This window comes from Arxiozyma heterogenica, assembly GCF_036370985.1.
Source record: "Arxiozyma heterogenica strain weizmannii chromosome Unknown scaffold_15, whole genome shotgun sequence".
Taxonomy (NCBI): Eukaryota; Fungi; Ascomycota; class Saccharomycetes; order Saccharomycetales; family Saccharomycetaceae; genus Arxiozyma; species Arxiozyma heterogenica.
The window spans coordinates 578,268-600,561 of NW_027042668.1; the positions used below are offsets into that span (position 1 = coordinate 578,268).

The 22,294-nt window shown below is 29.0% G+C and overlaps 9 protein-coding genes across 9 annotated transcripts; 5 read left to right on the forward strand and 4 right to left on the reverse strand.

Moving 5' to 3' along the window:
- Positions 1–540: 540 nt before the first annotated feature.
- Positions 541–5,319, forward strand: ESC1 (Esc1p; the record flags this gene model as incomplete). Its single annotated transcript, XM_064857745.1, has 1 exon — positions 541–5,319. One exon carries the CDS (start codon positions 541–543, stop codon positions 5,317–5,319), a length of 4,779 nt encoding a protein of 1,592 aa, XP_064715583.1.
- Positions 5,320–5,939: 620 nt separating this feature from the next.
- On the forward strand, positions 5,940–7,310 carry ERG8 (phosphomevalonate kinase; the record flags this gene model as incomplete). The annotated part of the gene is made up of 1 exon (XM_064857746.1): positions 5,940–7,310. The coding sequence occupies one exon, from the start codon at positions 5,940–5,942 to the stop codon at positions 7,308–7,310; it is 1,371 nt and encodes a 456-aa protein (XP_064715584.1).
- Positions 7,311–7,764: 454 nt separating this feature from the next.
- On the forward strand, positions 7,765–8,106 carry GRX8 (glutathione-disulfide reductase GRX8; the record flags this gene model as incomplete). Its single annotated transcript, XM_064857747.1, has 1 exon — positions 7,765–8,106. The coding sequence occupies one exon, from the start codon at positions 7,765–7,767 to the stop codon at positions 8,104–8,106; it is 342 nt and encodes a 113-aa protein (XP_064715585.1).
- Positions 8,107–8,794: 688 nt separating this feature from the next.
- FMP42 (Fmp42p) lies at positions 8,795–9,748 on the reverse strand (the record flags this gene model as incomplete). Its single annotated transcript, XM_064857748.1, has 1 exon — positions 8,795–9,748. The coding sequence occupies one exon, from the start codon at positions 9,746–9,748 to the stop codon at positions 8,795–8,797; it is 954 nt and encodes a 317-aa protein (XP_064715586.1).
- A 294-nt stretch (positions 9,749–10,042) lies between these two features.
- On the reverse strand, positions 10,043–10,708 carry FSH2 (putative serine hydrolase; the record flags this gene model as incomplete). Its single annotated transcript, XM_064857749.1, has 1 exon — positions 10,043–10,708. One exon carries the CDS (start codon positions 10,706–10,708, stop codon positions 10,043–10,045), a length of 666 nt encoding a protein of 221 aa, XP_064715587.1.
- A 3,388-nt stretch (positions 10,709–14,096) lies between these two features.
- PWA37_001106 (pirin family protein) lies at positions 14,097–15,023 on the forward strand (the record flags this gene model as incomplete). Its single annotated transcript, XM_064857750.1, has 1 exon — positions 14,097–15,023. One exon carries the CDS (start codon positions 14,097–14,099, stop codon positions 15,021–15,023), a length of 927 nt encoding a protein of 308 aa, XP_064715588.1.
- A 173-nt stretch (positions 15,024–15,196) lies between these two features.
- Positions 15,197–16,273, reverse strand: RPF2 (rRNA-binding ribosome biosynthesis protein RPF2; the record flags this gene model as incomplete). Its single annotated transcript, XM_064857751.1, has 1 exon — positions 15,197–16,273. One exon carries the CDS (start codon positions 16,271–16,273, stop codon positions 15,197–15,199), a length of 1,077 nt encoding a protein of 358 aa, XP_064715589.1.
- Positions 16,274–17,232: 959 nt separating this feature from the next.
- On the forward strand, positions 17,233–19,536 carry SGO1 (Sgo1p; the record flags this gene model as incomplete). The annotated part of the gene is made up of 1 exon (XM_064857752.1): positions 17,233–19,536. One exon carries the CDS (start codon positions 17,233–17,235, stop codon positions 19,534–19,536), a length of 2,304 nt encoding a protein of 767 aa, XP_064715590.1.
- A 181-nt stretch (positions 19,537–19,717) lies between these two features.
- On the reverse strand, positions 19,718–22,111 carry PWA37_001109 (uncharacterized protein; the record flags this gene model as incomplete). The annotated part of the gene is made up of 1 exon (XM_064857753.1): positions 19,718–22,111. One exon carries the CDS (start codon positions 22,109–22,111, stop codon positions 19,718–19,720), a length of 2,394 nt encoding a protein of 797 aa, XP_064715591.1.
- Positions 22,112–22,294: the final 183 nt, after the last annotated feature.

Below are 22,294 nucleotides of genomic sequence, written 5' to 3' on the forward strand. Positions count from 1 at the left end.
TAAACAAATACGATCTCTGTAAAATTCTTTCTCCTGTTCTATAATTTATCTTTCTATCTTATTCAAATACGTTTTTTTTTGAATTAATGTCTCTCTTCATTTAATGGTCAATTCACCTTTTTACTATCCTAGAATTATCTAATCAATACATTCAACGCTACAAAACTTATATCTTAAAATAAACTACTATAATACAGTAACAATGTTAAAAGTGGCTATTGTGTCTGTTCAAATAAGCCTTAAGCTCTTTTTTTCTAGTTTTGATTTATTCTGTTAGTTTATTTTTTTTTACTTTTAATTCCAAAATTTTTTTCACATTCTTTAAAAGCAAGAAGAATAAAGAAGATGTTAAAAAGAAAACAACACGACATAATACTCTTTTATGTTACGAGAAATAGATATTTCAAGCTTTCTAATTTGAAGTATACATTAGGTTAATTTCATCACATAAGAAAAAGGGAAATAATATCGAGGATATTAAACAACTTATTGATTGTCAGTCCTACCAACTAGCTTTTTAACTGATAGCATAAATATTTCATGACAGCAACAAACAACGATATTGACAATACTGATAATTCTTCCAGAAATTTTTCCTGGAGTAATAAATTGACAACACCAACAAGAAAATGGAAACCATATCAGTCTTTGTTAAAGAGAAGGAATGGTTATCAGATTGGTTCGCAATATTATATACAACCCTTAAATCTAAGGAGTATATCGATAGCTAAAGTGACTAAGACTACTAAGAATTATGATTATCAAATAAGTCAAGAGCAATTAAATAAATTCAAGGATCAACCAGCCTTAGATACAGTTACCAGTGAATGGATAAAAGATATGATTCAAAGAGGCAAAGATATTTTGAACAAATCAAGGCTTAAAGAACAAGAAATAATTCATAATAGATTTAAAAGATATGAAGAACAGGAAAAAATTGATAAAAACACATTGGATGGAAACTCATTTGAACCACTAAAAAATTATAAAAAAACACATGAAACTGGCAGTTATGATGATGATAATACCAATATTGATAATATATACACAATAGAAATTGACGAAAAACAAGATTATGAAAATTTAGCTATTGAAAGTCAATTGGATAAAGAGAACGAAAAAGTTCAAGAGGACGATGAACAAAAACAAGAAGATGAAGAAAATATAGATTTTGCTGATACTGAAGTGAGTGAAGACTCTGAACCCTCAATCATTATTTTGACTTCAGAAGATGAAGATGAAGATGAAGAAAAGTTGGAGTCATCACATACTGATAAAGAATACAATAATGATATGTTTGGAGGACATGAGAGTGATAAAAGCAATTCTTATGGTGAAGATGAATGTGAAAGTGAAAGTTATGAAGAAGAAGAGGAGGAGAAGGATAATGTAATTGATGATGAGGATGATAATAAAATAGAAGATAATGATGATAATTGTTATGAAAATATGACTGTAGATTTTCAAAAATATATGATTCCTAGAAATCATGAATTCAACCAAAACAGCAATCCGTCCTTAAATGATTTTATGTCAAATGAGTATAGTAATAAATCTGAGGATAACAATATAAATCAGAATAATACTAACCTTCAAGCTGAACTTGCTACAAAAGATGTAGTAGATGGTGAATACGACGAATCTAATGGCAAACAAAACATATTGGAACAATCACAAGAAGAAGATGAGATATCATTGGAGGAAGATGAATTGTCACTTTCTACAAAAGAGGTAAGTAATAGAGAAGATATTGAAAGTCAAGAGAAAAGCTATGATGATGAGGAAATGACAAATGATCATTATAATGAATATTTATTACCTGAGCAAGATTTGGGTGATCAGGAAAGTAATGATGAAGAGAAAAGCAAACATGATGGTACTCACTATACTATCATTGACGACTTTAGTGCAGATGATCTACAAGGACAGGAGTCCCTTGACCAAAACTCCTTAGAGAATTCAAATTCAATATATAATAGACAAGCTACATCTGAAGAACACATATATAGTGATAATTCTGAACCAGAAACTTTCTATTCAGCATCATCATTAAAAAATATTGCTAAGAACGCTATATCTCAAATATATCCTCATTTGGAGAATCAACAGTTTGCTGAAAATTTTGATTCAGTTCATGAGTTGCCTATAGATGTTCAGTCCGGATCTGATAAGAATGAAGAAGATGGTCAAGAATTTTTGCATTTTGGTGTTGGAAATTCCGAGATACAAGAACATGAAAGTGATCTAAATGCATCAGAACAATGTCAGAATATTGTTCAACTTGGGAGTGAACATAATGAACTCAAAGAAGAAACGTCTGATCATCAAGAAATACCAGAAACTGAACAGAAGAAATATGAAGAAGAAATGAACGATAGTGAATCTTCCTCTACTAATAATATGTCAATTTATCATTCAATGAATAATGAATCTGATTACAATGTGTTGACAGAAGTAAAAGTACCTAGTAACAATATAAATATGAAAAATACAGATCAGTATGAGATAGTCATTTCTAATTCTGTTTATAGTAATACTTCAGCAGATACAGACAATAGAGAAGTCTTTCCATCAAACGTCACATATGTTTCTCCATTTAGTGATGATCCATTTGTACCAGCAGAAATTGATGAAGTATCAAAATTGAAGTTACAGGAAACTTTAACTCTTTTGAGTAAAACTGATAGACACAAACATAAGCTGGAATCTGAATCTCGAAACAGGGATAATAATAATGATATTTTTCCAAAAGAAGATAAAGAAAATAACAAGAATATAGATAATATTAAAAAAAAAAAAATAAATAAAGATAATCAAACATTAGAACAATCCATTGGGGAATTCTCACAGTATAGTATTAGTAACCACGAATATAAGGAAATCATTGAGAATAAAATATTAAATAATGATTCACAACTAAATACCAGAGTTGAAACTATAAATACAAGACAAAAAAATATCAATATTGACAAAAATAATGAAACTTCACATTTGTTGGATATTGAAAAACATCTAACAATGCCTAATAATGAATTTTTTGAGCGTTCGATTGTTAATAAATCTTGCTCTGAAAAAATCAATTCTGAAGCTGCTGTGCAACAATATGAACATAGTCAAGCGGGAATTAATTCAGCAACTGAGATTTCAGAGGCTATTCAAGATGGTGTTAAAAGTAGAACATTATCTAATATTGAAGAACTCTTTGATATGAAAGTTAAGACAATTTCCAATCCTCAAAATAAAAACCCAGAAATAGTCAAAAAGAATTTAGATTCATGTATAGAATTAGATAAGGATGAAGTCTTACAATCAGGAAAAGACAGTTTAGCCAATTCTAATCAACGTTCAAAGATGTTATTGGAAAAAAGTGAAATTAACTGTGTTACAAATAACAAGAGTAAGAATATTATTATTGCAGCATCTGAATCAATCACACCAAATACAAATATGACTGATCTGAAGAATATGGATATGAATCCTGAGCTAGAAGAACAAAGTAATACTGACAGAACAATTAATTTTGAATCCTGTGAAAGTAAAAATGATATTTCAATAGAAAATAAAAGTTGTAACACCAAAGTTTTGTCTAAGACAACAAATTTGAGTCAACCATTTGTTGTAAACAAGATCATATCCTCACCAATTAAAGCTATTAATGCCCTATCTGTTGGTGTTCAAAAGATAAGCAATGTGGCTAATAAATTTGTAGAAATCTTGGATGTAGGTTATTCTTCAGACGAAAACGAATCAATTATAGAGATTCATTCGTCTCCAAATGTTGGAGAAAAAGATGGAGATGAAGAAAATCAAGAAAAACAAGGGACTCAAAACCAATCTGATTTTAATGCTGCACATAGCATGATCGATATTGAAGAGAGAAATACCGAGAATAACGACATAAAAAATATGAATAATCATACTGAAGAACTTAATAAAGATTTATCGAATGACAATATGTTGATACAGAATAATAGTATGGACGAATTTGATATGGATTCCACAACTTATGATATTAAATCATCTTTAGATGTTTCTGTAGAAAAACAGAATAATTCTAAGTTTTCTTCTGAAGAGCATTATGATAAAAAGGATAATGTAGAAGAAATAGAAATCAATGCCAATGACAATTTACAAGGTTTACTAGATAATCTAAATAATGAGAAATCACAACAAAATATTGCCGAGGAACAAACACATCAATTTGATGGCAATATTAATGGTAATGAAAATGGAAAAGAGATTACATCTCATGGTACAGTTACTCCTTCAATTCATTCTTCAGATTTATTTGCAGCTAATAAATTATTCGAATTAGCTAAAGAGATTGATGAAAACACCACTGTATTTAATAAAGGGCAAATTACTAAGCAACAGACAGGGTTTGACGATTTTAAGCCTGATACTGATAGCAAAATTCAAGCTATTGAAAAAGATGAGAGATCTGAATTAGAAAATTATCCAATCAATAGCATCCCGGAATATATCAGTAGAATAGGAACTGATTCATCTAGTAGTATTATTGCATCAACCACAATTACTGCAGTACCACAAGAATCACTTGAGTTTATTCATAAAGACGTAGAAAGATTGCGTGATAATAAGCATACAGAAAATAAATCCATTGATGAGGCATCTTCACAATTAGATACTTCAAATGAATTACCATCAGATCCACCTTCTGATGATAATAGTGATAATCAAAGTCAAGACAAAGTAGCACATGAAGGGGATGAACACATTATAACTGTCAAGGAAAATAAAATTGTAAGTAAAAAGGAGAAATCAAATGACACCATATTGCATATATCTATATCTGAATCTGAAGATCAAGGAACAGAGAATGTACCCATACAAAATCATCAGAATGAAAAAACCTTAGACAATCAAACTGAAATATCGGAGAGTAGTATAGATACAGATGTATCTAAAGCTAATCATGCTGAAAATTATGAAATAGAATCAAAAAATAGCCATAGTGTTTTATCAGATGATAATATTGTAGAACCAACATACAATAATGAAAATATATCATTTGAAAAGGCTGTATCATCAGTAACTGTATTAGATGAGCCTACAAAACAAGAAAATATAAATAAAAATAAGAGAAAACAAAAACAAAAATCATCCAGACACCGTAAGAAGAGAAAAGTGCCTATTACAGGTTCTCACGTAACATCTCCAGGAAGATCTCACAAGAATGAAACTAATAAAAACAATAACAAGAATAATAGCAATAACAGAAACAATGCTAATAATCAGCAAAAACATAAAAAGTTCAAAAAGAATGACTTTAATCATGATGCTAGAAAGTTTGAATAATATTCTATCTGTGTATATATATGCATATATATATATATATATTTAAGTTTCCAAATGTTTTAAATTTAATCTAAAATGTATGTTAATATATAATATTATATATAGATTGTTTCCAGGGGGTAACAAATTTTCTTGTAAAGAGTACCTGCATACGTATGTGTAAGTAGGTGTGTAACTGCTTTATTCGTAAATGTTTATTTTAATTCTTTTAGCACTTTCGTTTTTCTTTTTTTCTTTTATTTTTTCCATTGAGAAACGAGTTTTATCAAATTTAAAACATTAAGAAGACTAGATAAAAACAAAAATTTATCATAATAGACAATTTTATATACAAACAGAATAAGCGCATCTTGAATCGTGGAAATGTGAAATTACTTTATTCCAAATCGCCTTATTTCTTGTGTCTATCAGGTTTTATTGGAGCTTACAGACCCACTATTGATTTTTTTATGGCTATTGATTAAGGCATTATATTTATTTATATTGGCATTTCTAACCAACCTTGAATAGGTATTTTTGTTTTATTTCAAAAGGTCAAACATTATAGAGTTCATTTATTTGCTTTTTTAAAATTCTTTGTTATTACTTCTTTTTTTAATTTTAATTTAATTATTGTTAAAATGGTGGAATTGGAACCACGTGCTTTTAGTGCACCAGGTAAGGCCCTTCTAATTGGTGGGTACTTAGTTTTAAATCCACAATATAAGGCATTTGTTCTGGCACTTTCTGCTAGAATGCATGCTGTTGTTAAAGCCTCTTCTAGATCAGATATTTCGGGCGTTTATTTAAATGTGAAAAGTTCCCAATTTAATAACAATCAATGGAACTATAAAGTGTCTAGAGATAATGGTTACGTTCCTTTAGAAATTAATGATTTAACCAATCCATTTGTTGAACAAGTTGTTTTTAATGCTTTCAATTACTTTGCACCAGAAAATTTAAAGTTTAATTACATTGAAATTGAGATCTTTTCTGATCCTGCTTATCATTCGTCTGAGGGCAGTAAACGTAAAGTAAATCAATTTAAATCCTTCAATTTCCATGAAAAGGATATCGATGAAGTTAATAAAACCGGATTAGGATCCTCTGCAGGATTAGTCACAGTATTAACAACTGCTTTATGCTATGTTTTAATGAATGGGAATAGTTTAGATATTTCAAATCCTAATCATTTGAAAATGATACATAATTTAGCACAAGTGGCTCATTGTCAAGCACAAGGAAAGATTGGAAGTGGTTTCGATGTGGCTGCTGCCACTTATGGATCTATTATTTATCAAAGATTTGAGCCAGCTATCATTGCAGACTTACCTGTGATGGATATTAAAGATATTAATAAGTATCATGTCGCTTTGAAAACTTTAATCGATAATTTGGATTGGAACATTACTTGTGAGCCTGTAAAACTACCACCACGATTAAAAGTTATTATGGGTGACGTTCATAGTGGTTCAAAGACTGTTAAATTAGTAAGTACTGTACAGAAATGGTATGCCGAAAATTTACCAAGAAGTCATGAAATTTATGAAGAGATCAATTTTAATAACACTGTTGCGGTTAATACTTTAATTAAGTTATACCATATAAGTGAAGAAAGGCCTGATTATTATAATAAGATGATTGATGGTTTAAACAATGATAAGAACGATGATCCTGATATCAAAGTGTTGGCGGAATCGATAGAAATGATTAGAGAGTTATTTAGAACTATTACACAAGAGTCAGGTGCTGCTATTGAACCATTAGAACAGACAGAATTATTGAACGCATGTTTAGGTCTCAGAGGTGTGATTGGTGGTGTAGTTCCTGGTGCTGGTGGGCATGATGCTATCTCTTTAGTTATGACTGAAGAAACAAATATTAAGAAAATTACTGCTGGTAATCCATCTTTTAAGAATGTCACTTGGATGGATGTTACACAAGAACAGGTTGGGTTAAAGGAAGAGAATGCAGAATATTATAAAGACCTTGAATCAGATGAAGACAGATAGCCTTTAAAGTAAAAAGTATGTAACCATATATAACACTGATATATATATATATTTCACTATTGATGTTCTATTATTCTTTTAGATGCTTCTTGGCTCACATACTTATTAATAATATTGTATTAAATGTCTGCTTTAAGGAGTATCATTGTAGAGAGCGTGTACATGTATCTTTATCTATTTAAATTACAATGATTGCTTTATTCTGGTTTGTCTTACTATGCGTATTTCTTAGGTCTTCTGAATCAACAAATTTTTTTTACTGTTAAAAAAAAATTCAGGAAAGGATATGTGAAAATAGTTTCATTATTAAAACTTACAGATGGTTGAATGTGGGCAGAAATAAGATGTACTTAGAATAGGAGCATATTTAAAAATTAGCCCTGGGTTCATATCATCTGATCACTGATCTTACACATATCTTCCTATTTAGTGACAGCATTGTAAACCAAAAGGGATGTCCGATTTTGCTATAGACATAGAAAAGACTATAAAAGATTTGATCTCCAATAATAAATACTTCCAGTTCTCTGCTGATTGGTGTCCGGACTGTCAATACACCAATTCTATTTGGACTAAATTTGGTGTGACTGAAAAAATGTTTATTTTTGATATTGGTTCATTTCCAAAAGCAGACCAAGAAAAATGGAGATCCACTTTTCAAGAAATCACTGGCAGCAGAAACTTACCTACTATTTTAGTGGATGGTAAAATCTGGGGTACTGAGAAAGAATTGCATAATTTTGAAGATAATGGAACTTTAGAAGCTGAATTGAAAAAGATTGGTCTTTTAAAATGATTTAATTAATAAATATATATATATATATATATTGTTTATGTTTATATGGCTATAGTCACTAACTAAATCTGTTTCGATGCATATTATTATATATATTATTGTGTTCTATTCAAATTAGTATATTGTTAGTTCTATGTAATTGGCTCTTTATATAATTAATTAAAGTCAATGAGGTAATCATTGTCATCATCACCAATACAGAATTAATTGGAGTTGAATTCATCGAGAATGTGGTATGGGTCCACTTATCAAATAACCTTTGAGTTAAATTAAATAAGCCACATAAACACATAAGCAAGCCGTATACTGTTCCAAATGTCTTAAAACCAAACACTTTTGAACAATAATCTGAAAGAACTGTATAATAAAAAGGTCTGAAAACAACTAATAAAATAATTCCTAAAAGGTTACTGTAAAAGGAATTGGGAATCAATCCTAGCATATCAATGATAACAGAAAGCACAGATAGTATTGTTAGGATAGTTAATGTTGTCAAATTATCTAGTATGATCCCAATAAATGGGATAAATATAAGACCACCTATAGGTAATAAACAATCAAATAATTTATTTATTTCTATTGCACTGTTAATGACATTCAATAGATAAGTTTCTTGAGATCTAATAGTTGCGATAAAATAATTTATTCTAACCATGATAATAGCAGCAAACACTAACATCAACTAAAATCATGGACTCCTTAATTGGGTCCACATATCTTTTTCATGTAATATACCAAATACACCTCCACTTTTTCTCTTCAATTTGTTCTCTACGTATGTCTCTAGTATAGACTTAGATCTTGAAAAAGAGTTGGTTCCGGTGCTATTGGTTTTATAATTGCAAGAATGTCTTTGTATTTCGTTTTTATTTAATAAAGACATTCTTTCAAGATTACTTGATGTAATATTCCAGCCATCATCACCTTCAGATAATTGTCCATTCTTATCTAAACCTTCTTCTGTAAGTTTTGCAACGGCTCCAGTATTTTTATATGTTTTTTGAGGCATGAATGTACATTGACAGAATAAGATAAATGCAGGGATTGCCATATAAATAATAAAAAAATTTTTTAATGATAACCCTATTATCACCATTTGATAAATAATCTTATATAACCAAAATAATACAGAGGATGTGTTGAAACAACCAGTTAATAAACCTAAAATAGCCCCTGATCTTTTAGGGAAACTATTTGCCAATTGGAAACATGATATGAATACGAAGGGACCTCCCATCGCAAGAAATACATATCCCAGTATATAGCAATCAATAATGGGATACCATTGTCTGGCCATAATAAAAAACGTAGATCCCAATGCTAGTAAGATGGAACCTATAATCCCACAGACTCTTGGTCCCTTTTTATCTAGAATAAAGCCAACTGGGAAAGCTATAAGATTTGTTATAGCAACACTGATTACAAACATGTCATTGAGTTTCAAATCTTGTTCAATACATACATCGTTATGTTGTGTTAAATTGGATAGACAATAATCTGAGCAGACACCATCTTTTACTAATATAGTCTTAAAGGCTGCAAATCCAAAAATTATTCCAGAAGAAAAAAGGCACCATATTGTGGCACATGTTATTTGTAATAATTTTAGAGAAGAATTAGACATTCTTTTGTTTCTTGTCATTTACCGCTTTAAGAAATATGGAATTGAATAGTATTGTCACATTCATTTTAACATATATTCCCAATGTTACATGGTTTTTCATTTTTTTTGGTATCACTATATTGATACACACATGCTTACAGCTTTGATAAAGAAATCAATGTTTCAACCTTTTTATTTATTAATATCTGAAATTCTCATAAAAAAAAAATAAACAAAAAATAGTGAGTGGTAGCAAATTTTTATTTAAATATATGTGTCTATAAGTATACATGATAAATAATATATATTGTGTATTGAATATTGTAGGTTGATTTATTCCAAAGTCGAATCAACACTTTTTAACCACGCAATAACTTTCTTCAAGAAACCTCTTGAATTGGGTACAAAATGGCCACCTGAATGCATTAAATGAGTTTTGGTTCCCTCTTTACAACATCCTAATAAGGCTTGTACCTTTTCTGGTGCAGATACAGTATCTAATTCACCTTGAACATGTAAAGATGGAATAGTTATAGGATGCTCATCATATTGTTTTTGATATATTTCCGGCTTGAATCTAAACCCACTTACAAGTATAATAAATTTCAATTTAGGTTGTTGCTCAAAGGTTAAGTTGAGTAAATGATTAAATTCTGTAGCTAAATAACCCAATAGGCCTGCACCTTGACTGAATCCAAGAATACCAGCAAATGGTCCCTCTTTAAGAATGATTTCACGTAGGTAATTGACGGTTGTTTGAGGTAGAAAATATGTTTTATTAATAGGATCATTTTGTAGCCACGCCAATATTTGATTATCTGCTGATGTAACATCAGATTCAAAATCAGGCAGATCTGCTGCAGGATATCTATTGGGTGCAGTTGCATAACAAAAAGTAAATCCTAATTTTTCCAGTTCTGTTCTGAATCCTTTAGTCTTTGAGTGGAAGTAGTCACCAGATTGAGCTAATCCATGTAACATCAATATCTTACGGCTCATTGTTTTAGTTTCTTATTTATTTAATTATAGGCCACCTTCACGCAGTTTCATTAATTATTCATACAAAATGTTTAAACATTTGAGAAACAGTATGTTATAGAATTCCTAGTACAAGCAGCAAATGAATTTATTTTTATATTCATAACCGATTCAAACATATTATTTGGTAAGTAACAATCACTACATTAAGTAGATGTTTGTAGTCATTATCATTATAATGGGTTTTTCATAAATTTCTGAACTTTTTTTTTCTCATTCATCTTATTACAGTTTGTAAAAATAAAAATTTATACACACTACAAAAAAAAAGGAAAAGAAAAAAATATTATAGTTCCAGTATATTTGAATAACTACATATACAAAGAGAGAAAGAAAGAGAGAAGAAGTTTAAACTGAAGCCATTTAGTTGTGGTTTGTATACATAAGGGGCTACTGTTGAAAAAAAATTACTAAATGATTTTTCAAAGCCACAAGCTACTCGGAGATATTATAACTTTTGACATTCCTTACTTTCTTTATTTTTATTTGAAAGAAGAGATGCATTCTTGGATTATTCTTTTCAATTGTTCAAATTTTCTTTCTTTAAAAACCTCTTAAGATGAATTGGATGATTAATTATATATACTTTTTTTGTAGAAATTGTATAAATTTGGTATTGTTCGTTTAATTCAAACAAAAAACCCAAAATACTAAGACTTGTTTAATGGTTGAATGTAGGTTTCTAAACAATTGATTAATTCTTCATAATTTTAAGTATGAGTTTTATCTTGTAACCACATATTAACTCATTCTATCTTAGAAGGCTCTTCAGGGATTAAATTATTATTAATTGTAACGAAATTTTTGATATCAATCGTCCATTTAGAAAATGCTAACTTTTGAACAATTAAAAGTCATACTTAAATAACCTTTAATTTTTGCCATGTATTACTTTGAATCCTGAATAATACTTTATTTTATTTCCTTTAGTAGCACTTTTTGTTGATGGCAATGATATTGTGGGGATAGGTTTTTTTTCATTTGTAATATCTTCATTATTAAAAAAACAAAAAATATAAAATGGTTTTCTTCAATATATCTTATCCATTAGATAATAATTTTCTTGAAATATGTTGAAATATGATTATTAGAGTTGTGTTTGATAATCTAAATTCATCGTACTAAGTGATTAAAAGTGATGAAAATTTATAGTAAAGAAGATTCGAAGATAAAATGAGTATACTGTATAATATTGTATCTTGTATATTACTTATAGAGAAAGAAAAAGACTAAGCAATACAATAATAATTTATAGTACCACTAATTTCCTACTATAAATAAAAATAAAACTTATAATACCACCAATATCCTATTGTAAGTTACATTATCTTATTATATTAGTCTAAAATGAACCCTACTAGAATTTTTGATTCCGAAGCCTTGCGTCGACAAAATAGAAATTGGATATATTGAATTATTTAGAGAAATATTATTTTCTGCATTGATCTTTGTAGTTGAATTAGATCAATTGTTTTCCACTTGGCAGTCCTTGGCAAATAGAAAATAAATATAATGGTTATCATGGTTGTTTTCAATAAAAGTTTTTTATCATATTGGATAGAAGAATTTCTTTTTGAACAAAAAAATAATTTAAATCACAATTAATAGTGTACTAATAAAAAAGAGGAATGTGTAAGACTTATTAAAATAAGAAATAGTAGAGTCGTAAATATAGGAAGAATTATATAAATTAACAAACAATGGGTAACACATTGAATATGTTGAGAATGAGCGCCTTTATTCATTGGATATATAGTAAACATTCTCAATATTATATTAAACAGATTTTAGTATACAAAATTATAATAAAGTTCTTCACTTTCTTTCTCTATATACAACATGGAAGTAATAATACACAAAGATTGTAAATAAGATAAAAATAATGTATGATAAAATCCTTGGCTTTATATATGTTAACATTAAGCCATTTTCCTCTACGAACAGTAAGATATTTAATAAACAAACTCAACAACTTTTGGTGACCTCTCAACAATTATTACTCGACAATTTATCGTTTAGTGTCTGCTAAAATCTTATTGTTCTATCTATTTTATTATAGAACATTCTATTTCAACAGAATAATATGTATATTAAAAGCCAAGTGGATAAAAAAATAGCACCTGAGTATTGGAATAAACAAAAATAAAGATATGGCAAAGAGATATATGGAGTTACTACTAACCTGTGGTTAGGAGCCAAGAGCCAAGAGATATCCTCAACTTTTCATTTTTTATTTTTTTTTTTTTGTGTGTTGTCTGTATTAAGTTGTTCGTAACAACCTTGTTTATCTACAATCAAAGTGGTATATTTACTGTATATTTTGACCTCTACACACAAGTTATTTACAAGCACCACCAATTTCTTAATGAAGAATATTATTATATAGATTTAATACCCTTATTATTTTAATAAAAAGAAAAAACAAAAATAATTAAAGATAAGAAACATATAGATTATAAAAATATATATTTCAATTAGAGGAAAAGAAAAACATCAAGAAAAATCGGTATCTCCTCTAAAAAATGTAAAAACAAATAAATCATTAGGATTTTGATTTATATAAAGTGTATATATCTTAAATTTTTGAAAGATTCTTTTATATTAGTCAATCATTAAATAATAATAACAATATTACCAATATTAATAATCAAAAAAAAAAAAAGGAAAAAATAAGGATGACTGCTGAAAATATTAGTAAGCAGTGCTTACTAAGCGTCGGTGTTTTATCTTAAGAGAAAACAAAACAAACAAACAAAAAAACAAAAGTTTCGGAGTTTAAAAAAATTAAATATGTCATTTATCAGAACAATAGAACACTAGGCGTTATTATTTCCCCGCTTCTTGTTTTCTTTTTTTTCTTTTTCTGCCCCAATTGCTTACTTAAGATTAACGTAATCCAACTTCTTTTCTTGATTTTCTTTTTTTACTAAGATATTATATAATATCATTTTAATGAACACTATGATTCAAAAGAATGTATGTTTAAACAATTAAATAACAACTCTATCGACAAGGTTTTGATAAACCCGTTATTTATCTAGTTGGTGTCTTAGTCATCTGGAAAAGTAAACTTCACTTTATCTTTTGGTTAAGAAATAAAGGAAAAATGAGTAAAAAAAAAACCAAAAAAAAAAAAGAAAGGAAATCTAATATAAAAGCAGAATAGTTTTTTAGAACTAGATTAATATATTCAAATTATTTTTTATATCCATCAATTTATCTCATGGTACTATTCCACAATATATCATAGTAGCAATAAAATTAATTACAAACGATTAAACTGTCAAATAAAGATATTAAAACTCAATTACTTATCCTGAATAACAATAACAATAATAATTATACTAACATGTCTCCAATTTACAGAACTATTCAAAAACATTTCATTGCTTTAGAACAAGAAGAAGGTGTGGGTGCTCGCGTTAGAAGATCTATTGGATCCATGAAACAAAAGAATTTCTCTCCTTTCCTCTTACTAGACCATTTCACTGTCTCTCACCCTGATGGTTTCCCAGATCATCCACATCACGGTCAAGAAACTATCACTTACATGCATCAAGGTATGGTTGCACATGAAGACTTCACTGGTTCAAAAGGTGTTTTAAGACCTGGTGATTTACAATTCATGACCGCTGGTAAAGGCATCATGCATTCTGAGATCCCTGTTTTAATGGAAAATGGTGACGCTGCCATAGGCTTACAATTATGGGTCGATTTACCTAAAGATATGAAGGATTGTGCTCCACGTTACAGAGATCTAAGACGCGATGAGATTCATATTGCTAAACCAAACGAACATTTAACTGTGAAAGTCATTAGTGGCAAGTCCTATGGTGTGGAATCTTTGAAAGAATTGGCTTATACACCTGTGGAATTCTATCATTTTAAATCAGATAAAAAGGGTACCGAGTTTGAGCAACAAGTTCCAACCAATTTCAACGTCTTCCTATACGTCATGAACGGATCCGTTATCATCGATGGTAAGGTTTATCCACAATATTCTACTATATTCTATAATACCGATGGTGACAGTGTCAAGGGTATGACTGGTAACAATAACACTGAGTTTGCTCTTATTGGTGGTTTAAACCTAGATCAATCTGTTATTCAACATGGTCCATTTGTTGAGACTAGTAAAGAAAGATTAATTAAGGTGTTTGAAAATTTCCAATATGGCATAAATGGGTTTGAAAAAGCTGTTGGTTGGAAATCTACTATTCGTAATGGTATCTTAGAAAAAGATGTATCGACATTTGAAAAGTCTTCCAAAACGTAAATGAAATAAAACAAAAACAGTAACAACTTCATATAACAATAAAATTTTTATAATATACATACATATATATATAATTTAAGCTAGTGTACAATAAAATATTATTTAATTTGAGTATAACAAAAATAATATAAATAATAATAGTGATAGTATTAAGTGTATGATAGCATTAACAATTAAATTTTAGCTTTCTTTCTGGTTGGTTCACCAACTTCAATATCAGTAGCAGTTGTGTAACTTTCTTCATCTGAACTCTCAAAGTGGTTGTTTTCCATCTGTTCATGATCATCAGTGTTTAATTCAGATTCACTATCATCCAAATAGTCTTGTTCTTCGTCCTCTTCATCTTCCTCCATTTGATCATATTTACTCTTTAGACCTTTCATTTTTCTTGTTTGCAATTTACTTAAATCTTGTTTACCAAGATGGATACGACCGTAGTGATCACCCATATCATCTCTTTCCACATTCTTTTTACTCTTAGCTTCCAATTGTTTTGGTCTTTTCATGGCTTCTTTAACCATCTCTGCACTTGGGGTATGTACACGACCGATCTTGAAATCCAATCTTGGCCCGGTCTCTTGTAATTCTACACGCGGTAATCTTTTCCCACCTTGCTCACTACGGTAAGTTTTCAGCTTATAGACTCTGAATAAAACGTTTGGCAATGGCTCACCATCGTGGAAATCGCCTTGGATGGTCAACGAGATGACATGCTGCAAACCGGCGACGTCTTGTAAATCTGTGACTTCACCCCTAAAGAAATCCAGGAACAAGGACTTGATATGCTTATAGACAGGGTGTGTCTCGAATGCAGAGCCTTGGAAACAAAACATTGGCTTCAGACCAAGATTGAAAGTCTGCTTCCTGAAATCTTGTAATAACTTCCAATTCTCGACGACTTGTAATTCGATCATATCGTACACCTTGTACCCGAAAGTTCTAACGAAGGTCAAGTTGTAACGACGTTTTTTTGAGTGGGTAGAGAGCACAAGCAAAGAGGTGTCGTTTTTTTCGCTAAAAAATTCCAAATTTGAGAAATCCTCAAAGGGTTTAATATCATTCTTTCTGTTGAATCTTTTCATGTCTGGTTTCTTCAACGCACTTAGATCGACCATGATGTCGTGTAAGGCCTTGTTTGAGGTTTGTCCAGGGATGAATAAGGCCTGTTTCACGTTTTCTACCAATTTAGATTCCCTCTTCTCAAGGGCTCTTTTGGACCTAGCATTCTTTGGCTTGACTGTTCTGATCATAACTGGTGGGGAAGAAAATATTATTAAAATAAAAAAGTAGAAAATAGTCTAGTGTTTCCTTTTGTAATCTTTTTATCTGCTTCTGCTTCTTCTTCTTTTTGTTCTTTAGATAATAATATGTGCTTTCAACTATTTAAACATAAGTTATAAAAATGGATATCGGTATACGAAAAGAAATAAATAGTATTATAAAACTGGAGAAAGAGAGAGAGAGAGAGAGAATTACTATGTAGAAAAAAAAAAAAAAAAAAAAAAAAGACTAAATCTGAAACTCATCGCAAAAACAAAAAAAAAAAAAAAAAAAATTTTTTCAGACGACCACCCAGACACCCACACAAAAAATATTACTCGGCGGCAAAGACAGAAAAAACAGAAAAAAAAGAGAAAGAAAAACAATAGACGTTAGACAATAGACTTTTCCAGTGATGTTGGTAAAAAATTCAATTCTAGCAGACAAAGAAACGACAACAAAAGAATTGCACGTGACTGACTTTATTTGTTCTCTTACTGCACACAAATACACAAAAATACATACGGAAAAAACAGACGTTCTCTATTTCTCTTTCTCTTTCTCTCTGAATGTTTTTGTATATTTGTTTTTGGGAATGTGCGCGTATGCACGTGATCTGTTTACAGTTCCCTCCCAAATAGGAAATACAGACTACAAAGCACAAAAAAAAAATAGGTAAAGAAATAAAATAAATCAATAATTAAACCACAAAAAAAACAAAACAAAACAAAATAACAAAGACTAAGACTGAAAAGTTGGTTCATTATCATCACCATCATCGATATCATCATTCGCTCAAATATTATGAGCTTCTGGTGTATCTATCTTGTCTTTGAATTGATCTGAATTTATTTTACTTATTATTAATATTAATAAATAAAGGAACAAATAAATACAATATAATATAATATAATATAATATAATATAATATAATCTAATATATTCTAATATGGTAAGGTATATGAGACCTAGAAGAACTTCCTTTCCAGATGAATTAAGTCCTGATAAATTCTCAATACAAAGTAATGACAAACAAAAGAATAATACTGGTCGTGTTGCTACTAGTAATACTAGTAATACTACTACCACTATTACTACCCCTAATAAGAAATATCCCACAAATATACCCATTCAAGAACTAGAAAACTTGTTTCATATAAAAAAGGAAAGAAAAGATACAAAATTCATGAATCATTTGCAACAGAATATTCAATTTGCCAAAGAAAATAATTTACTCAAAATTAAAATCAATGAATTGGAATCAAGATTAAATAATCTGTTAAGAGAGAATTTAAATTTAAAACAACAAAACTCAATCAATGAATTACAATATAAAAAAACATTAAATGAACAGATTAATATCTTGGAATATGGAATGTTTAAAAGATTCGATGAAATTATTCTCATGTTTGACAATATAAGAAAAAGAGAGCATCTATCTATCAATTTAAACCCACTTTGGAATAAATATCATCCTGATAATAATAATAATAATAATAACCATAGCATGCCTAATCCATCTAATTCTCTGTTGACTCCTTCAAAAAAAAGAAATAGAAGAAAATCTATGTTTATTCAAAGCGATGACTTACCTTCAATAAATAATGATATTCAAAATAATCCTATCTCACAATCCCCAGATAATTATATTGAGAAATTTTCCATTCCAATCTTGAAACATCCAGATAATTCAATAGATCAAGATGCATTTAATATTGATAATAATAATAATAATAATAATAATAATAATAGCAGTAACAGCAATAGTAGTAGTGATAGATCTAGTCCTTCTATTTTGGATTATTCAATTCCAGAAGAACCAGAAGAAAAATTGGATAATAGTAAACAGAATGATACTAAGAAAAATAACACAAAAGTACAAGATGTTAGTATCCCCATTCCCATAGCACAATCAAACGATAGCTATAAACAACCTGCCACTCCATCTGAATCTATTACAAAAAAAAATCAGCGCAAACGTACCAAGAAACATCCTCCAAGGACTCAAAAGATTACAAAAAAATCAATTTCAAAAGACGATATAATGCCCAATACAACACCTAATATTGACACTGATATAGATATAAATAAAATTAAACATTCAAAAGAAAACTCGTTTTCATCTGGACAACCTGTCTTAGAAGGTAGATCATTAAGAAGGTCCACAAGGGGGAAAGTTGTTAATTATAAATTACCCTCATTAAGAGCCAAAATGAGAAGACCTACAGAAAAATTAGTAGATGCTACCATTGTTAATGATATACACGAATATGAAGTAAGTTTGAACAAAAATACAATAGTTAAAGAAGAGCCAACAACTCCACCTCTGAAACATATGGCTGATGAAATAGTTTCGGATTCAAATCAATATAAAGCTAACGATAAACTTAAAAAAGAGGAAATTAATTTTTCTAAGGATAAAAGTACAAAACTACAACAAAGTATCCCTTGTACTGATCAATCGGTGATTATAAATCCTGATAAACATAAACTTATAGCCTCAAATCCAAAGAGTACAGCTTTGAGAAAGAAAACTGAAATATACAACGATCTCCCGCAGGATTCTGCTGAAACATTCTCTGAAGATCCTGATGCTATAACTCAAGAGGTAAAATCAAATAAACTTACTACAAATAAACCATCAAAAAAAAGAGATATAAATAGCATATTAGATAATATGGGAGATAAAAAAAACAATACTAATAAAAGAGTAAATCTTACCAAAGGTGAATGTTTAAAAATGAAACATACTTTTGATCTTAAATCTAATAAAAATTTGGTTTCTCCTTCTTCTTCTCCCTTTTTCTCCATTTCTGTCTCCTCGTCTAAACCTTTTACATCAGGTAAATTAAGCTCCAGTAATAATAATAATAGTAATTCTTCCAATCAAATACTATCTGATATTACAAACAAAAATAAACCGGGGAAACAAATAACTAAAAATAATAAAAAAAAATTATTAAAAACTGCAATTATTAATGATTTGTACAATGACGCAGAAGATTTAGATATCTATGACAAATGGAATAAAACCACAACAAGCCCTTCTTTATCTTCTGCTTCATCATCAGCATCATTTAGATCATTATCCTCATCCTTCCATTATCAAGAGCCCAGAAATAATAATAAAGAAAATAGAACTATTAGTTTTAGATTTAGTGATGATGATTTATCTGTATTTGATTTACTAGATAAATCAAGAACTAATACTAAGAAAGTAAAAGCTAAATGTACCAAAGAGAAAAGTAAATAAATAAAATTTTATATAGATTATCACATAAATATAGAATTCTTGCATAAATAGATAAAATATATATCTAAAAATACACTGTAACATAATTCATTTCATAAAAAAAAAAGAAATCAATTATATTTTTCATTGTTCTTGAATCTTTAATTTTTAATTTTTTTTTTTTTAATACTTATCTGTATTACTATTTAATTAACTTGGCCAAACCAATAATTTTATTGGTCCCTGAAACTCTAATGATAATAAGATTTTCTCTTTCATTCACTGATTCGAAATATGGTATCGTATCTTGCCTTGAAAGTTCGCATTCAATAACGATTATGGATTTACTATTCACTTTATTCATCTTTAATATTTTTACTGTATTAGTATACATTTGTCTGTTAATAATTAACTTCATACCAATTGTTAGATTTGTTAAAATAGTTATCATCTCTAATTTTATAGTAATTGAGTTCATTAATGTCACTGGTGACAAAAGTGATGTAACAAAATCTCCAATCTCAATGTTATCAAGTAAACCTTTTTCATTTCTAGATGTCGACGAAAGTAACTTCATCGTTACAAATGAACTTGGGAACCCAATTTGCTTTTCGTCTGTATCATTTTTAATCTCATCAACTAGGAAATTTTTGGATAAGGGATATATTCTAATAGATTCACCAGCCTGAATACAACCGTTTATAATCCATCCTGTTATTTCATTCTTAGATACGTCGATGTCTTTAATCGAAAGAGAATAAAACTCATCTTCAGGACTCCTTTGATCCCCCACTGAGACGTTAGTGTTACTTATATCCAAAACATTATTATGCTTTGATTGTTGACTTTTGTGATCTTCTTTTGAAAATTCTTTAATCTTCTTTTTTAAGGTTTCTACAAGAGACAAACCTTGATACCAATCTGATAAGGTATTTTTATTAACTATCCCATCACCAGTAACACTACTAATAGGTATCCAGGATATGTCTTCCTGATGAAATCCTATTGTATCATAAAATGTCTTCAATTCATTTACAATTTCATCATATCTACCTTGATACCAATCAACAGTATCCATCTTATTTAAAACAACAATAATGTGTTTACAACCACAAAATTTAGCTAATATAGAAAATTCAATTGTTTGTCCATTTAAATTAAAACCTTTTTCAAACCCATCTGGTGAACAATCTATAACCATTATAACAATATCGTTATTAAACATTTGTGTTATCAATTCTGAGTTAACATTCTGTTTGCTTGGATTCACAAAAAAGGTAAATTTCCCATAACCTTTAATGCAAATATCATGTTTATGTAATATCTCTGAATAGCCAACTGATCTTTCTATAGATAAATCATCGGATAACCAAGTTAAATAGGTATGCTTGTTTTCAATTTTGTTTCTGTTACATAGATTTTTCAATTTTCTTATCGTTTCAATATCAACTTTTTTAAAATCCATTAGTAGTCTTCCCATAAGCGTCGATTTCCCTGATAGATGATGACCTAGTATTGAAATTCTTAAATTATTAGGTCTCACTAATAAATATTGATGAATATCTAACATTGTCCTTGATTTAATTGGTAACTGTAATTCTGTATCATTATCGTCAATATTATTTTTTTTAGAAATATTTAGTTTTGATATTTTCTTATTCATATCATCAAACGCTTTGGATTGCACTTCAAGAATTATATCATCTGGACTTGATTCCATGAAATTTTGCCTATATTTCTGTCTTTTAACATAATCTAATGGTTCAAAGATAGAAAAGATATCAGTATATTTCCTCTTAATTGCTTGGGTCATAGTTATGTAATTCTTGTTTGCTACATCACTTTTCTGTTGAATAAAGTTTATAAACTGACCTTTATTGGTAGTTGAAGATAAGTTAGAATCAGCTGATATGGAATATTTTTTTGTTAGTTTATCAAATTTACTCCAATTTATATTGATCAATAAGTTAGATTGTGAGTTTCCAGATATAGAGTCGTTGTTGTTGTTGTCATAATTATTATTTTCATTATTTTCATTATTATTAGTTTGATCAGTTAAGGCTATTTGGTTATTAGACAATGAAGATATATTTTTCTCCAATTTGCCCTCTTGTTTTCTTTTCCTAATATGATCCAATTTGGAACTCAACGAAGAATTAGATGTTTTTAAACCAGTTATTCTTGAAAATTTATCATTCTTATCAGTTGTAGTGAGAATATTATTTACAGTGCTTTTTTGTAATCTTGTAGATAAACTGAATTCATTTTTTGGTTGTGATGCTCGTTGTTCTATTACAATAGTTGAATTATTGGTCTTATCAGTCTTCCCAATAGTATTAGTTAATATTTTTTTGTCTTTTAGACTTTGTAAAAGTGTGGATCCTTTTGTAATTGATTGTTGAGTAGTTTCTAGTTTTTTTTCCTTTAAAGCAACTAATTTATCCTTTAACGACAGTTTTTTTTCTATAGCAGTTAAATTATTTACTTGATTAATATTTTGTTGCTGTTGTTGTCTTTGTTGAGCTCTCTTCCTTGCCAATTGTTCCAATTTTGACATGGGAGGGGGATTAGAATTATTCATATCATCAACATTCATTATGAATATAATTTTAACCTTTATTCTATAATTATCTGGAACAACAAATTATAATGTGATCACATAAATTTGTTATTTCCATATTTATTCATGCATCTAGTCACCATAAGGATTAAACAATTTCACTCTTTCAACAACGTCAAAAATTTAAATGTTTGTATATTTTGTGTATTTTGTCTATAT